Source organism: Notothenia rossii, assembly GCF_949606895.1.
Source record: "Notothenia rossii genome assembly, chromosome: 3".
Classification (NCBI taxonomy): Eukaryota; Metazoa; Chordata; class Actinopteri; order Perciformes; family Nototheniidae; genus Notothenia; species Notothenia rossii.
The window spans coordinates 93,805,234-93,824,080 of record NC_136901.1 but is presented as its reverse complement, the minus strand read 5'-3'; the positions used below and the strand labels follow the sequence as shown (position 1 = coordinate 93,824,080).

The 18,847-nt window shown below is 40.2% G+C and overlaps 1 protein-coding gene across 3 annotated transcripts in view; it reads right to left on the bottom strand.

Annotated features, from left to right (window-relative positions):
* Window positions 1-2,662: 2,662 nt before the first annotated feature.
* htr4 (5-hydroxytryptamine receptor 4) overlaps window positions 2,663-18,847 on the bottom strand; it is a 186,680-nt gene continuing 170,495 nt past the window's right edge. For all 3 annotated transcript variants that reach the window (XM_079670848.1, XM_079670846.1, XM_079670847.1), the window contains one exon: window positions 2,663-3,595. Coding sequence is in view for 2 of the 3 variants with exons in the window: in XM_079670846.1 (XP_079526972.1) it covers window positions 3,508-3,595 (88 nt within the window). In the remaining variant the exon portion in view is untranslated. The remainder of the gene's footprint in view (window positions 3,596-18,847) is intronic.

Genomic DNA, 18,847 nt, shown 5'->3' with positions numbered 1-18,847 from the left:
AGACAAAGCCTCTTGAATTTCCACTTTGAATGAGTTAACATAAGGACTTTATAATGTTAATTAAATACTGGCCTTTAACTTAACTATTCTATTCTTAGATTGCAAACATTGAAGCCTGCAGATGGTGAATGATACTCTGATTTTTGATGGATGATCCCTAAAGAAAAACCCATGGATATTCATGAGTTGCTCAAGGACACTTCAACAGCTGACAGCAGATGGAAATCATCTGCAATGCATCAACTGGCATTGGCAACATGTGTGTTGGATATTGAAAATGGTCCCTTAAAAATAACAATACAAAATATATGTTGAAGCAAATTCAAGTGAGATTTCCTTTGGTCGTTTACGTTGACTCTCTTACGTCAGAAGGCTAAAAATGTAATCTGTTCTAATAGGGAGGTGCAGGAATGAGTGATAAGACCCAGAAAAGAGTGAATATTTGATCACTTCCTGTCCCCTGGTCTGGATGTGTTGAACGTGTTTTTGGTTGTTATCCTGAAATAAGGTCTGTGGAGATTTGTTTTATGTTTTGTTCTACGACATAAAATGCCTCACTGGTGAATTTGCTAACAAGTGTCTAAAAGAGACGACTAAAAGCCATCACGCCCAACATTAGCCGTAATTAGCTTAGCGGTGGTGACGTGAAGTCATGTGACCGTGCTGTAGTTCCTTTATAGCTCAACATTAGCCTCCTTTAGCTTAGCAGTGGTCACGTGAAGTCATGTGACCGTGCTGTAGTTCCTTTATAGCTCAACATTAGCCTCCTTTAGCTTAGCGGTGGTGACGTGAAGTCATGTGACCGTGCTGTAGTTCCTTTATAGCTCAACATTAGCCTCCTTTAGCTTAGCGGTGGTCACGTGAAGTCATGTGACCGTGCTGTAGTTCCTTTATAGCTCAACATTAGCCTCCTTTAGCTTAGCGGTGGTGACGTGAAGTCATGTGACCGTGCTGTAGTTCCTTTATAGCCCAACATTAGCCGCCTTTAGCTTAGCGGTGGTGACATGAAGCCGTGCTGTAGATCCTTTATAGCCTAGCGTTAGCTTTTTAGTCGTGTAAATGTGTGCAGATTATCCTAATAAACAAAACGTGTATGTAAACGTGTCTTTGCCACAAATCTTATTTTCTACAAAAATCCCAAATCCAATGGAAAAATCTCATTGCTTTTTCACTTGAGGGTCCGCCTCCAAAAACACATCATCCCTGCACCACTCTATATGATGGTAACTGAACCATAATGAAGGGTACATCATGTCAGAGGGTCTCTCGGCTGATCTGAGATCTGCGTGGCTCATATTTATGTATCTGGAGTAACATGAGTGTCCTTTTGTCAGATTGGATATTTCCTGTGACTTGTTAAACTGGGTCAATGGGCGCATGTCTGTGAATGATCTGTAATCACCTCGCCAACACAGGGTTTCCAGTCAACAGCTTTGTGGGTTTTCTTTGTGCCAGAGAATCAGTGCTCAGCTTTCTCATCTCATTAACTCATTAGACAGGACTGTTTGTTCCAATGAAAATCATCCTGGGGTTCACTTCAGGGATTTGGCTGAAAAAACGTAATATTATCTGTGTATTTATATTTCATGTCTGTATTTCTTAGTTAGAGAAAAACAGGCCAACAGTAAGATGGAAACCATTGATGAAATAATCTAAATAAATCACAAAAACTGGAGATTGTTGTTGCTGTTTAAGTTTATCTTTAAACTACCACAGTTTAAAAATAAACTAGATTCAACTGCCAGAACGGTAGCAGAGGTCCGCACTTCAAATTCAACCGTAGGATATTAAATAATAATTCTAATTTAAGAGAGTTTGGAAATAGCTAGCTAATTAACTTGCATTTGCTATATAGTTTCCTAGATGGGTACTGAATGTTGGCTAGCTAACTATGTGGATAGATAGAGGACATTAGCCACCTTGTAAAGTAGATAGCTTACGTTGGCTAGTTAGCTAGATAGCTAACGTTAACTAGCTGGCGTGATAGCTAACGTTAACTAGTTGGCTAGATAGCTAAAGTTCACTAGTTGGCTAGATCAGGGGTTCCCAAACTGTTCAGCCTAGTCAGAGGGGGGTGGGGGGGTGGGGGGTGCTAGTGAATTAATTTCAGTTTTCCGCACAAACACTGCGCTGGTGGATTGTCAAAGGGGGAGCCTCGTCGCGGGGAAATTATACAGATGGCTAGTCCGCCCCTGAAAATGTCCATGCAAACGTTATGCTACTAACCATGTTACGCTTGAATGAATGATGCAAGAGAGAGGACTGTTTGCATGGGTACGACAGGAAATTAACTCTAACTTAAATATAAAAAGTAAGAGGCATAGATGCATTATGGGTACAGGTCATCAGTTGGCTTTAGTGTTCTCAGTTTCCATGATACAGACACAGAAACTTTACTGGTACATTCTTTAACGCGGCCTCCAAGGCGAACAGAGGAAACGAATGGTGTGCTGAGATGAAGCGGGGGCAACACGGTGTGGGATGATGGGGAAAGAGCACACACACACACACACACACACACACACACACACACACACACACACACACACACACACACACACACACACACACACACACACACACACACACACACACACACACACACACACACACACACACACACACACACACACACACACACACACACACACACACACACACACTGCTCCTGTTGAATCATTCATGAGCAGCTTCTTTTGATTCTCTAACTTCTTATTGGGAAAAGAAAGAAGGATCCAGACAGAGTTTTATGGAGCGATGAACACGGAGATATAGCAGCCTCTTTTATAATGCACTTCGACAGTTCAGGTCAGGGATTTACCGCAGCCTTGCAAACACATTTCTCTTTCAGCTTAATGAGGATTTAGCAGAGGAAACGTAGACCTGGCAGTCAGGTTCCCCAGCTTTGTGTCAAGGCTAAAACACTTCATGTTCAGCAAAGAGAAATATTGTTCTAAACTCTGCCTCTTTTCCAGGAATGACTTGTTTCATGAGCTCATTTTTGGCCAACTTTGCCACTCGTTTTACAGAAATCAACCTTCTATCGCTCTGATTTTTCACTGGAAAACAACAGGGAGCATTATATAATAATCACAAATAGATCCCCTGTATATATTATCAAATAGCTTTGGCAACATAATCCACTTTCACGACTCCCAGGCAGTCATTATCACATCTCGTGCTGTGAAGTTCTCCTACACATTCCCCGGAAAGCTGCCGGTTCTCCACACGACAAACTGGTCTTGAAACCATTTGGACCCGGACCGCTCAGTCTTTTGTGGGACGGCTTGACGGATATAGCATCGGAAAGACATGAGAACTGGTTTTGTTCCAGGGTCTTTTAAAACCAGATGCATCCACGGCAAAGTCACCTTCCTCCCCTGGACCCTAAAGTCCCATTGGGGGTCTATTTTTCCCGATTTTCTGCAGCATCTGGTTCTGGATTAGTGAAGGCTGTGTTCCCGTCGGTGTAGGTCGTTTGAGATGTGACTGAAGAGTCTCCGTTGGTCACAAACAGGACTCGCGGGACTCTATGGCGGGCTGCAGAAACGTCTTCTTCTGCTCCGTGCTGTTCCCGTTGTGTAGGACAGAATACCTGAGAGACAAAAGACAGGACAAAACCATTAGTAAAACAATTGGAACAAGTACAGAGGTTGCACTAGAGGTGCCAGTTCGTCTCTTATGCACTGCAGAGTGTCCTTGAAAAAGGCACCAAACTCCAAATTGTTCCCAGAAGCTGAACCATGAAGACCTACAGATTATATTTAGAGTAAAATACATTTATATTTGCACCTGCTTTGGTAAACATCAGGTCACATGTCCATTATCAGTGGTTAATACACAGCTTAGTTGAATACTCGATTCTGATCAGTCAATTCCGACATTCCAGTGGTCGGTTATTTTTCGCTAACAGACCGTTGCTAAGGAGAACAGACCGTTGCTAAGGAGGATGAAGATACTATGTGCATTTATATCAATCTGCAAAAAATAAGTCCGGTCAGTTTAGTTTTCAGCTATATTCGTTTTCATCCATCGGAAAACATCATGAATACTTTTGGAATATTTATTTTTATATTGGTGGAGGCCAGGAAAACTTTGGATTCATGATGGCTAAACTGTCCCCAGTAAAGTAAAGGAAACAGTAGAAGAAGACGGACAGGAAGTAAACACTAACAGGAACACTGGATTGGCTCTGGCACTGTTTAAAGACTGGTTCGTGGAAAAGAAGAACAGACTTGGACAGTTACAGAAAACCTCAATCAGTTCCAGACGTTGGAACGGACTATTTGTTCTCAAATCAGATTTTTATATCAATAAAATCATTTTAAAATCTATTTTGATTTATTTTGATCCTGTCTGTGTTCTTTTCTTACTACCCCTTAAATAAACTTAGGTTAAAGCCTCATAAGAGTCTCCTGATGGAAAGTGAGTCATTTCTCAACAGAGTCCGATCCTTACTGGAAAGGAGATCACACAGTGGGAGTTACGGGAGGTGATCGGGAGGAGAAGTCAAAACTGACCGAAGGTTGACTTTGTTACGATGTTGTTAAATGTGTGTTATATCGACTGTGATCGTAACCTGTGACTGGATCCACGATCACTCAGTGGAAATTCAAGCTGAGTAGAAGTACACATGTTCTCTCTTTTTACAATGTGATGAAAATCCAAAGCACTGTGTGTCAGATTTATGCTCTAATTTTATGGTGTTTGCATGGTTTAGTCATTTAAAGATGAATAGCAGTAGAATAGCTTCACCAAAATAAAGAAGAATTTAAGTGTGTTTATTCAATCATACCCATACACACTCAAAGCTGTAATCAATGCCAATTGTCTCTTAACTACAGAGTTAAGGGTCTGAATGCTTTTGTCAATGTGATATTTCCATTTTTGTATTATTAATAAAAGGTCTAAAATTCAGTTTGGTCAATATGTGGTATTTAGCGTAGGTCAATGAGGGGGAACATCGATTGAAGGGTTAAAGCAAAAGGCAGTAATAACCACCATGACCGTGAACAAGATAAGCAGCTTTAAGATACATTTAGAAAATATGGAGCACATTTTAAATTCTGAGATATGGAAGTAACGCATATTGACAGATACATGTTGTCACTGTCCAATGAGAGGACTCTTTAAAGTAGAGATACTACATACTGATATACACCTGAACATCAGCAGGAGAGGACTCTTTAAAGTAGAGACACTACATACTGACATACACCTGAACATCAGCAGGAGAGGACTCTTTAAAGTAGAGACACTACATACTGATATACACCTGAACATCTGCAGGAAAGGACTCTTTAAAGTAGAGACACTACATACTGATATACACCTGAACATCAGCAGGAGAGGACTCTTTAAAGTAGAGACACTACATACTGATATACACCTGAACATCAGCAGGAGAGGACTCTTTAAAGTAGAGACACTACATACTGATATACACCTGAACATCAGCAGGAGAGGACTCTTTAAAGTAGAGACACTACATACTGATATACACCTGAACATCAGCAGGAGAGGACTCTTTAAAGTAGAGACACTACATACTGATGTACACCTGCACATCAGCAGGAGAGGACTCTTTAAAGTAGAGACACTACATACTGATGTACACCTGCACATCAGCAGGAGAGGACTCTTTAAAGTAGAGACACTACATACTGATATACTCCTGAACATCAGCAGGAGAGGACTCTTTAAAGTAGAGACACTACAAACTGATATACACCTGAACATCAGCAGGAGAGGACTCTTTAAAGTAGAGACACTACATACTGATATACACCTGAACATCAGCAGGAGAGGACTCTTTAAAGTAGAGACACTACATACTGATATACACCTGAACATCAGCAGGAGAGGACTCTTTAAAGTAGAGACACTACATACTGATATACACCTGAACATCAGCAGGAGAGGACTCTTTAAAGTAGAGACACTACATACTGATATACACCTGAACATCAGCAGGAGAGGACTCTTCAAAGTAGAGACACTACATACTGATATACACCTGAACATCAGCAGGAGAGGACTCTTTAAAGTAGAGACACTACATACTGATATACACCTAACAAAAGGGCCACTTAAACTCCAACTTAAGATCAGGTCAAGGTGACTGAATAATTTCAAAGAAGTGAAGTGTTAGTCCCCATAAAGTGGATAAGAATGGACTTCAGTGATGCACAAGTATTCAATATGCATGTGTGTATGGGTCTGTGTACAGTGAGTGCTCATGTACATTTTGTCCAGACATATATCTGTGTGTGTGTGTGTGTGTGTGTGTGTGTGTGTTTGTGTGTGTGAGCATCACAGAGGCCTCACCGCAGGTTAAAACCATTACGAGCTGTTTACATAAACACCCCGACCAAAACACACTTCCTGCTGCCAAACGGCGCGTGAAATTTACCTTCCAGACAGCCTCCGACATTTAGAGCTTTGAAAAGGAAACACGCTGCAGATCCTCGCCAGAGAAAAACCCCAAATTGCTGCCACATTGCGGCGTGAAAACCCTCCACTGCGGTTCAGAAACATTGATGAAAAACAGGAGAGTGAGGGGAGTTATTTTATAGATCTCTCACTTAGTTAAGCCCGGTTAGTTAGCAGGCATCAGAGTCTCGATGGAGTTATTAAACATTCATTTGACTATACAGTATGTGAGTGATGGTGCTCTGCTGCCTTTCTCTTCACGGTTGGAAATATTTCTCTCATGCTTCCTGACTCTGAAGTGAGTCCAAACGATGCTGCCATGTGTGAAGCGACAGCTAATGGTGTTTCAAGGAGAGGGCGGAGGAAAAGAGTTTCCTGCACACTTTCGGTAGTGGGCAGGAAATGTAATAGTTTCAGTTCTTAGATAGGCCTCAAAGTCAAGGTAGTGTCACAAAAATAATGCAAATAAGATGTTCTCCTGCTGTGCATCTGTGTTCAGATGTGAGAGGGACAATCAGCTTTTAACCTTTGAATTGTCTCCCCATACAACATGCAACTCTTTATCAGGTCTGCTTCTACTTCTCAAGATTCATAAAGGATAGATAATGACCCGATTCCTTGGTACACCATCTTAGCAAACGTCATTAATACTTTATTTCTACCCCTTACTGTTAGAATGTCATTGCTATCTTGTGTAACTCCTTGTTTTACAATGAAACATCAATACAACACGACTGTGGAAGTCTGTTTGTGAGCTGCATAGTAATGAATATAAATCATATGCCACATTAAGTAAACTACTATAATAATTTATGAATGAGATGGGAAAAGGATGAAACGTCTCATTAAAACACAGAAACTCTTGACAGGACAGCACGTATGCAGTCACTGATGCAACACTCAGAACAACTCGTAGAACAACGTACAGAGGAGCTGCAAACTGTGTACACGTTCTGAGTATCTCTGTGTCTTTATATTTGTGTGGAATAAAGCATGTGGCCTGTGTTTATCCGAGGTTTTGTTTGTACACAGCGAGCCAGCCGGCCAACTGGCAGAGAGGTTTGTTTAATGGGGCCAGCGGAGAGAGAGGCAGGAGGCCGGATTACCAGCAGACTAAACACTTCTACATATTTTTGGGCAGCAATGTGGCAAACATTCATCTTGATAACGTGCCTCCAGCAGGATTCATAACGCCGTGTGGCAGACACTGATGTTCCAGAGGAAGAATGGGAACGAGATGATTCTCAGCGTGAGGTGGTCCAGATAAATATAAAATATGTCTTTCATTACCAGGAAACCCCTTTGGCCGACTCCTAACAATGTATATCTTTAAATAGAGTTGGTTTGCTTGTTTTTTGCTGCCATTTTCCAATCAACTGTTGAACTGTGCTACAAGAGAATGAAAAGTGAAGGATACATACACCATCTAGTTATAAAGTGATGTATCAGCATGGTCTGTAACCTAAAGATATCCTGCTAACAATAAATACAAACAGACCATAGTTTTATAACTTATGGTGTCTTACTTTCTAGTGGAAGAATGGGAACGAGATGATTTCTCAGTGAAGCTCAACACAGTGTGAGGTGGTCCAGATAACTATAAAATATGCCTTTTATATCCTGGAAACTCCTTAGAAGATTACTAACAATATATATGACTCTTAGATAAGAGTGTTGTTTGTCTTGGTTTGATTTTCCAATAATGTTGGACTGTCCTACAAGAGAATGAATAGTGAAGGATAAAAACAACATCTAGTTAAAGTGTTGTATCTGCACGGTCTGTAACCTAAAGATATCCTGCTAACAATAAATACAAACAGGGGGAAAAAATCTCATTTTAAACTTAACTGTCTGATATAAAAAAAAGAAAGCTGCGTCTTAAAACCCTCGCTAAATGTATCCCTGGAGTGCTTGCTTCATCAGAATTATGTGAAATCAATAGATGGTCCAGACTGAAGGCACCCTAAAAGACTTGAACGAAACTAAACCACAAACGTTGGGGCTTGTTTCTGTTACATTTTTACGAGGTGTTGATAAAAAAACTTTCCGTCACCAACTGTATGAGATTAAAAGCCAGAAACCAACCTCTAATCCTGGATTTTGCCCACTTTTAATGTAAATTGATAATATATTTATGTATTACACGGCATAACTAATACTCTATTTTAATTGGTCACTTTGGACATTCCAAAGTTCTGCTATCTTTCACTCACAGACCGTTGCTAAGGAGAATAGACCGTTGCTAAGGAGAACAGATCGTTGCAGAGGAGAACATACCGTTGCTAAGGAGGACGCTCTAATCAAGGGGACTATGTGCAGTCATATATATCCGCAGAAAACACTAAAGGGAACAGCAGAAGAAGACAAACAGGAAGTAAACACTAAAGGGAACAGCAGAAGAAGACAGACAGGAAGTAAACACTAAAGGGAACCGCAGAAGAAGACAAACAGGAAGTAAACACTAAAGGGAACAGCAGAAGAAGACAGACAGGAAGTAAACACTAAAGGGAACAGCAGAAGAAGACAAACAGGAAGTAAACACTAACGGGAACAGTAGAAAAAGACAGATAGGAAGTAAACACTAAAAGGAACAGCAGAAGAAGACAAACAGGAAGTAAACACTAACGGGAACAGTAGAAGAAGACAAACAGGAAGTAAACACTAAAGGGAACAGCAGAAGACGACAAACAGGAAGTAAACACTAAAGGGAACAGCAGAAGAAGACAGACAGGAAGTAAACACTAAAGGGAACAGTAGAAGAAGACAAACAGGAAGTAAACACTAATGGGAACAGCAGAAGAAGACAAACAAGAAGAAAACACTAACGGGAACAGCAGAAGAAGACAGACAGGAAGTAAACACTAAAGGGAACAGCAGAAGAAGACAGACAGGAAGTAAACACTAACGGGAACAGTCGAAGAAGACAAACAGGAAGTAAACACTAAAGGGAACAGCAGAATAAGACAAACAAGAAGAAAACACTAAAGGGAACAGCAGAAGAAGACAAACAAGAAGAAAACACTAAAGGGAACAGCAGAAGAAGACAGACAGGAAGAAAACACTAAAGGGAACAGCAGAAGAAGACAGACAGGAAGTAAACACTAAAGGGAACAGTAGAAGAAGACAAACAGGAAGTAAACACTAATGGGAACAGCAGAAGAAGACAAACAAGAAGAAAACACTAAAGGGAACAGCAGAAGAAGACAGACAGGAAGTAAACACTAAAGGGAACAGCAGAAGAAGACAGACAGGAAGAAAACACTAAAGGGAACAGCAGAAGAAGACAGACAGGAAGTAAACACTAAAGGGAACAGCAGAAGAAGACAAACAGGAAGTAAACACTAACGGGAACAGTAGAAGAAGACAAACAGGAAGTAAACACTAATGGGAACAGTAGAAGAAGACAGACAGGAAGTAAACACTAAAAGGGAACAGCAGAAGAAGACGGACAGGAAATAAACACTAACGGGAACAGTAGAAGCAGAGAGACAGGAAGTAAACACTAAAAGGGAACAGCAGAAGAAGACAAACAGGAAGTAAACACTAACGGGAACAGTAGAAGATGACAAACAGGAAGTAAACACTAATGGGAACAGTAGAAGAAGACAGACAGGAAGTAAACACTAAAAGGGAACAGCAGAAGAAGACAAACAGGAAGTAAACACTAACGGGAACAGTAGAAGAAGACAAACAGGAAGTAAACACTAATGGGAACAGTAGAAGAAGACAAACAGGAAGTAAACACTAATGGGAACAGTAGAAGCAGAGAGACAGGAAGTAAACACTAACGTTTTTTACGAGTTTCTTGAAACTTTTCGTAAGTGAAATAAGCCAAAGCCTTCTTTTTAAAATGATCGACCCCCTTGCTGCACACCTTGTTTAAGAAACGGTCTCATGGTGAAGTTAATGTATTTCACTCCTAATCTCCCTCAGTGCTCTCACTGCACTGGATTAACCTGAGAATTAACCTCTGGAAACAAGCACTCTTCTGATAGAGAGGAGAACTTATCCTTGCTTTGTTTGGCGAGTGTTTCAAGGAGATATCTTTTGTATCAAAACAAAGCTTTACAGAAGGTTAATTTAGAGGTTAATACTCTGGACGGAGAAAACATGGAGGATAACATTTACACCAAGCGGCCTTCAGGCACTCTAGATAGGAGGAGAAAGGCCAAATCATCAAACATTATAGAAATAAAGAATAATATATTTTAGATTAAACAAGTGTGAAACAACACAGCCTTCACATCTTCAAGTATTTTGACCTTTTTTCACTCCCACCATCGTGCACTTTCAAAGAGTTCCTCTCATTGTTTTTTTATAAAACTAGGGAGAGCTCTTTTAAAACATTAAATGTCGCTTTTAAAGAAGTTTTTAGGAGTATATTAGGCAGGGCAAAGTGACATCTGAACACAACGCCACCTGATTCAGCCACAAAGAGGTGTTGTATGGCGTCGACAGCTTTAACTTCCCAAATAATCCGCTTTTAAGCCTTTAAATGAACTGTTATTAGGTAAAACATGTGTTTGAGGGAACAAACCTAATGTTAAGATTACAAAAATTGAATAAAGTTATCTAAATAAGGCAATTTTGGGGGAATTTACAGCAATGTTTTGGAGCTGTTAGGAACTGTTAACAATGTTTTTATAATTGTATTCAGCCATAGCTAGCCAGATAGCTTTAATTTGCTAGCTAGCTTGTTAAGATAGGTAGCTAATGTAAGCTAGCTGACTACATAAATAATTAAGTTGAAGCTTGTAAAGTAGAAAGCTAACGTTCGTTGATTGTTAGCTAGATAAGGCGCTTTCACACCAAATACTTTTACCAGGAATAGTCCCTTTTATTTATACAATTTATAACTTTTATTTCCTGGAACTATCTAGTAAATCGCATTCACACCGGAATAAGTCCCTGAGGGAGCCGCTGATGTCACTTATTCTTCTTCTTCTTCCTCTTCTTCTTCTTCTTCTTCTTCTTCTTCTTCTTCTTCTTCTTCTTCTTCTTCTTCTTCTTCTGCTTTGGGTTTACTGGCAGGCCACAAAAAACTTCACGGTGTATACTGCCACCCGGAGTCCCCGGCCGGAAGTCCCCGGAGTTGGGGACTAGCTTCTACTGAAGCCTTCAGAGTAAATCGCCAGAACGCCGACACCTCCTCATCTCCACCGCTCCCATGTTTTATTTTGTGTTGCCATAAGTTAGTCTCTCTCCGTGCGCTGGGCTAATGCTGATGCTAATAATGCTAATGCGAGCAAATAAAATGCCGGCTTCACAAAAACCTTTCAGAGTTTTACGGGGCGTGGTTTGCAATTCGCCCAGCCAATCAGAAATTGGAACCTTTTCCTCCCCAGGAGAGTCCCTGCTCTCTAGCAGGCACTAAAAAGGGGTGAAAACGTTCGCAAAAAAAAGTTCTAGTTCCAGATCTTTTTGGTGTGAACGCAAAATCCCAGGAACTATCGGAACTATTCCTGGGAAAACTGCTCCGGTGTGAAAGTGCCTATGGTTAACGTTTGCTAGCTGAACAGCACACTGACAGGTTCACGGAGTTATTCAAATGTGTTAATATGAGATTTTAGGTCGTTTCCATATGTCATCCTGCAGCCACTAACGGATGATGGTTGCTTGAAAACATTCCATATGAGCAAAGTAACTGTGAATGATCTTAAATGCAAGTCACTGATTCAGCTAGTGCTAAACCAGACAAGCTAACACATGAGCGTTTAAACCAGAAGTGTGAATAGGGCCGAGCTAAATAAGGTGAATTATTCCTGCAAAAATGTGACTGCATACTTTTTTTTCACCCCAGTTTCTCCACAAGTGATCCAATCTTCATCAGCCACCCTCCTTCAGTCTGTCTTCTGATGACCTCTCTCCCCCTCTCCACCTCTGATGATCCCTCTCACTGTCTCTCGTCTGGAGAGCAATCACTGATCCTTACAATCAGGACGTCTGTTTCCTGGACTTTCTTAAGGAGCTATGTTACCGTGCAGGTCAACCGGTTGATGCCACTCGAGGCCAGACACCCACTGAGAGACGACAGCTCACAAACAAATGTGATGCTGATGAGAAGAGAGGAAGGAGAGGAGGGGAGGAAGGGTGCACTACAAAAACTCGAAATCTTGCCAAGTGTCTAACATCTAGTCAGAATATGTCTCTACTCCTGATATCAGACACAATAACTTCAGAAGTCACACTGCAGTGAGATACCAGGTCTTGTTTTTAGACAAAGCATCATCTTGTTAATTCAAACAATCTTATTTTGAGTCGTATCTCAGATTAAATTTATTCTATTCACATATTTATTGGAAAATCACCAACTAACATCAGAAAACAGAAAACATGCATTTGTGGCTTAACACAACATTTCCTGATTCTGCTGAAATATAGTTCAAAATGAGTTTCCCATCTAATTACAAGATCAGATTGATCTAAATATCCCTTCTTATTTTAAGACATTGTACCAAGCTCATTTTCACTTGTTCTATTTGCAGATGTGTTTGCTCATTTCAAGTGAAAACACCTTATTTTCATTCTTTTTCAACTTGTTTTGGGAGCAGCATTTTTTCCAGTATGATGAATATGAGATAAACACAAAAGAGTGGAATTTAAATAGAAACGAGATAACACAGCAGAGAGCTAGGAAGAATGAATTGGGGGAGATAACAGTATGCAAAATTATTCAGAGTTTAAACCCCACGAGGAAAGTTTGCTTGCAGCTCAGCAACACAAAGGAGCTGCAAGACTTTCCAAGACTTCCCCCCAAAAAACTTCTTCTCTCTGCACCTCTCTGACCTTCAATTGATTGTTTGCAACCTGAACATCCAGAAATGTGCCCAGGTAAGCAAAAGCATCACGAGTCCTTACTGTAAAACCAATTACAGGAGGTATGTGTCTTCACCTCAATTACAGGGGACGGAGAAAAGTGTTCTGTTGCAGGGTTCAGTGGGAAAAGAAGGACGAAGAGAGGACAAAAAAGAGGGGAAAGAGAAATAACTTAATAAAGGACGATTTAAGGAGTTCAATGTCAGGAAAGTTGATAATGTTCAGAGTTCTTCAGTGATGATACAAATACTCTAAACGATCCACTTAACGTCGGTCAGTGCTTAAGCAACACTGCTGACACCAGGTGTGCTACAAAAGTACACACATCCTTTAGTCAGGTAGAAGTACAGATACTCGTGTTTAAAAATACTCTGGTGAAAGTAGAAGTACTGACTAAACTTCTTTACTCAAGTGAAAGTAAAGAGGCTTTGAAATGTACTTCAGTAAAAAGTGCCCATAACTAGCAGCTGTTTTAAAGAGTACCTGACCTCCCTTTATATTAATAGAACAATAATGTCATTGTTAGCTAATGAATGTTTCCATGGTGACCAACGGCAACATGACAACGTTTTCATTGGTCCCTCTTCTTTAGAGAAGACCAGGAAATGATGGATACACGGATCGTGTTCAAATCAATAGGCACGCAATGACTCTAAATAATAATGATCACGCCACCAAACACACATTCAGACTAAAGGAACCAGCCTGTTTGGAAAATGAGAGAAGTAGAAAGTACAGGTATTTGAGTTCAACATGTAAGAAGTAGAAAGTACAGGTATTTGAGTTCAACATTTAAGAAGTAGAAAGTACAGGTATTTGTATTCAACATGTAAGAAGTAGAAAGTACAGGTATTTGTATTCAACATGTAAGAAGTAGAAAGTACAGGTATTTGTGTTCAACATGTAAGAAGTAGAAAGTACAGGTATTTGTATTCAACATGTAAGAAGTAGAAAGTACAGGTATTTGAGTTCAACATTTAAGAAGTAGAAAGTACAGGTATTTGTATTCAACATGTAAGAAGTAGAAAGTACAGGTATTTGTATTCAACATGTAAGAAGTAGAAAGTACAGGTATTTGTGTTCAACATGTGAGAAGTAGAAAGTACAGGTATTTGGGTTCAACATGTGAGAAGTAGAAAGTACGGGTATTTGTGTTCAACATGTAAGAAGTAGAAAGTACAGGTATTTGTGTTCAACATGTAAGAAGTAGAAAGTACAGGTATTTGGGTTCAACATGTGAGAAGTAGAAAGTACGGGTATTTGTGTTCAACATGTAAGAAGTAGAAAGTACAGGTATTTGTGTTCAACATGTAAGAAGTAGAAAGTACAGGTATTTGTGTTCAACATGTAAGAAGTAGAAAGTACAGGTATTTGTGTTCAACATGTAAGAAGTAGAAAGTACAGGTATTTGTGTTCAACATGTAAGAAGTAGAAAGTACAGGTATTTGAGTTCAACATGTAAGAAGTAGAAAGTACAGGTATTTGTTTTCAACATGTAAGAAGTATGTGTGTGTGTGTGTGTGTTTGTGTATTTTTGCATTTGTGTGTATTGTGGGAAAACACTCGAGAAACACCAGCTGTTGTTATGCCTGCTGTGACGTCAAGTTACTCCGTTCTCCGCTTTTAATTATGCCGTTACAAGCTTCAAAGTTGTATTTATCATCTGAATTTGCCGAAACAAGTTTAATATTCTGAAAGCCAATACTTTGTTTATTTGAAATCAGATGAAAACAAACTGTAACGGACCCTGCCGTGTTATCTATGATTACTATACACCTTACATTCATCATTTCAGCGGAGGGAGGGGAAGCGGCGCTGCGGAACAGCAGAGTGGCGAGTGAGAGCTGTCATCCTCCCTTTACAAGCTTCAAATGCCTGTAGCTAATGAGATTGAATCAGTGTTCGAATTACCCATTTGCTTTCGGGGGAGCCCTATTTATTTATTTTATTGCTAATCATATAGGCAGACCTGAAAGATCTATATGTTTCCTGCATTAGGTCAACATTGATCGCCAATAGCTTGTTTGGTAGGACATCTTTTTTTCTCCTCTCCGAAATCTCGATCGCTTTTTCGTTTGCCTGGCCCTTATGGTGATTATAAATCTTTTTCCGCAGGTTATTCTTTTAATCACTGCTGACTTTTCCCTGAATCCTTTCTTGTGAAAGGTGCACTCCGGTGGATTTTTCTGCGAGCGGCAGAGAGATCAATATACTTTTTGCCTCTTTGCAAATCTCATATCCACATTCATCAGAAAAGATGGAGTGAGTGGAATGAAAAGCCATGGATAGCTTTCATTCCACTCACTCCATCTTTTCTGTGTCCAGTTAAAAGGCAAGTCATGGGCATCGTCAGGTTTGCTAGTGCAGGTGGCGCCGGCGGCTGTGGCCGTTGTTGAAGCCTCTTCAGGCTCCGCATCGGCAAGCCTCTCCCTCGGTGTGGAGCTGTCAAACGCGACCCTAACGCCGCTTACAGCCGGCTAGCTAAAAGTTGTTCCGTTCACGTTGTCATTTTTAGAATCCTTCGCTTCTTTGCTTGTGAATCCAAAAGCTGCGAGGCTTGGCTGATTTCGTTTCGCCATATTTTTTATGAACATTTCAAATACGCCGCCGGCATCGCCGCCGTAACCATAGCAACGTAAGTAGCGTAAAGAATGCAGCGCCGCCACGTACAGATGGCAACACCCAGAAATATTCACAAATATAAAACAAATATTCAGAAACTGTAATGAACAATAACTATTATTTATTTCAAGAACTTTTATTTACAGAAACTCAACATTTCTAATCTGTGTGACACAAATATGAAGCTCCCCCTATTTATCTCAAAGTCGGCCTTCAGGGGAGCTCCCTCCCTCTTCGGGGGAGCCAAGCTCCCCCTTGGCTCCCCCCCATTTCGAACACTGGATTGAATATAACAATCAAAAATAACAAAATATACACAGCTAGATCAGATCGCGTTTTAGATGCGATTTTAGAGTAGAGCAACGGTGTACTGAGATAAAAAAAAAAAAAAAAAAATTAATTTTTTTTTTTTTTTTGCTAGGGGGCCCGTCAGTGGCTGCGGGGCCCTAAGCGGCCGCTTATGTCGCTTAATGGGTTGGGCCGGCCCTGTGTGAGAAGTAGAAAGTACAGGTATTTGTGTTCAACATGTAAGAAGTAGAAAGTACAGGTATTTGTGTTCAACATGTAAGAAGTAGAAAGTACAGGTATTTGTGTTCAACATGTAAGAAGTAGAAAGTACAGGTATTTGAGTTCAACATGTAAGAAGTAGAAAGTACAGGTATTAGTGTTCAACATGTAAGAAGTAGAAAGTACAGGTATTAGTGTTCAACATGTAAGAAGTAGAAAGTACAGGTATTAGTGTTCAACATGTAAGAAGTAGAAAGTACAGGTATTTGTGTTCAACATGTAAGAAGTAGAAAGTACAGGTATTAGTGTTCAACATGTAAGAAGTAGAAAGTACAGGTATTAGTGTTCAACATGTAAGAAGTAGAAAGTACAGGTATTAGTGTTCAACATGTAAGAAGTAGAAAGTACAGGTATTAGTGTTCTAAATGTAAGAAGTAGAAAGTACAGGTATTTGGGTTCAACATGTGAGAAGTAGAAAGTACAGGTATTTGTGTTCAACATGTAAGAAGTAGAAAGTACATGTATTTGTGTTCAACATGTAAGAAGTAGAAAGTACAGGTATTAAATACGTTTACTTTAGAACAGTAACAAAGTATTTGTACTCCACTACTTCCCACCTCTGACTACAGGAATCAGAGAGTTGGTCTTTCATGGGATTAAATCTGTAGAGCCGTCAGAAAGAAAGAGATGAGAGATTTTTAGTCGAGGCCAGAGAAACCCAATCTACACCGAAACAGAAGCAGAGGCAAAGAGGTGTTTGTGTTGTTTCCACAGTGATGGAGCACATGAACATCGGAGGAGGGAGGTTAATGAGGAACTGGGAAGCAAATAACAAAACATTTTGCTCGAATGTTCAAACAAGAGTTGTTGAGGGGAGGTTTTTCATTGAAAGCCAGCAGCAGCTAAAAATAGGGGATGCAGAAGAAGAACCAAAGGCAATTCGTCCCTCATTTGGAGTTGAAATGTGTGACTCACGTAGCATGAATCAGTATTTGTTATTATTAAGTAGAATTTGCAATCTTAAAATAAGATAAAATAAGATGTACTTTATTAATCCCAATTTCAGATTTGTGTGTTGCAGCAGCTTAAAACAAAACAAGGCATGGCACATTATAACAAATGAAAAGAGTAGAAATAACAATTATAAAATAACAATCTAGAACCAAATCGCATCTGAACAAACCGATAAACCCAAAGTAACCAAACCAGACACAAGTCTAGCAGCAATATAGTCGGGTCTTTGCTAACGTTTTTTATGTATCGCAAAACAAAAATGTTTAAATCTCTCAGCTTGTGTTAACGACAGACCTTATTTTACGTCACCACCGCTAAGCTAAAGGCGGCTAATGTTGGGCTATAAAGGAACTACAGCACGGTCACATGACTTCACTTCACCACCGCTAAGCTAAAGGTGGCTAATGTTGGGCTATAAAGGAACTACAGCACGGTCACATGACTTCACCTCACCACCGCTAAGCTAAAGGAGGCTAATGTTGGGCTATAAAGGAACTACAGCACGGTCACATGACTACATGTCACCACCGCTAAGCTAAAGGAGGCTAATGTTGGGCTATAAAGGAACTACAGCACGGTCACATGACTTCACGTCACCACCGTTAAGCTAAAGGAGGCTAATGTTGGGCTATAAAGGAACTACAGCACGGTCACATGACTTCACTTCACCACCGCTAAGCTAAAGGTGGCTAATGTTGGGCTATAAAGGAACTACAGCACGGTCACTTGACTTCACCTCACCACCGCTAAGCTAAAGGAGGCTAATGTTGGGCGTGATCACGTTTAGTCGCCTCATTTAGACACTTGTTAGCAACCGCAGTTATTTTATTTATTCACCAGTGGGGTATTTACTGACGTAGAACAAAAGCGTTCAAATCTCTTACGCTTGTGTTAACCACAGACAGTATTTCAGGCTAACAACCAAAAACTCATTCAGAAAACCATTGACCTCCAGGCTTGGGGACAGGAAGTGGTATTATGCTGATTTGCTGACTAATTTCCCTGTTTTAAGAATCATTCCTTCAACATTCTTTTAGCCAGATATTATTTCAGCAAGACACTTTCTTTCGACAAGTATTTCGTTTGTTATATCTGTAAAGTTAGGCTTTGGTGCATTATGGGAAACTACACAAGAAAGCTAATGTATCTCACTAATTAGCTAGTTGCTTCAATAATTGATTAAGATGGCATCTAAACCAGCCGTTCCCAACCTGTTGGCCGCGGCCCCCTAGTGGTCCGCGAAGGCATTGCAAGTGGGCCGCCAAACAATTTGCAAAACATTATAATTTGTTAGGAAACATTTTCATAATTAAGATTTTTTTTTATTCTCCTTCCCTTTCTCTTTCTCGATCCTCCTTAGCAACGGTCATTACAGTCCTTGACAGCGGTCTGTTCTACTGGATTAACAACGCGTCACATGTTCTGAATTGACCAATCAGAACTTTCTTTAGCCTCC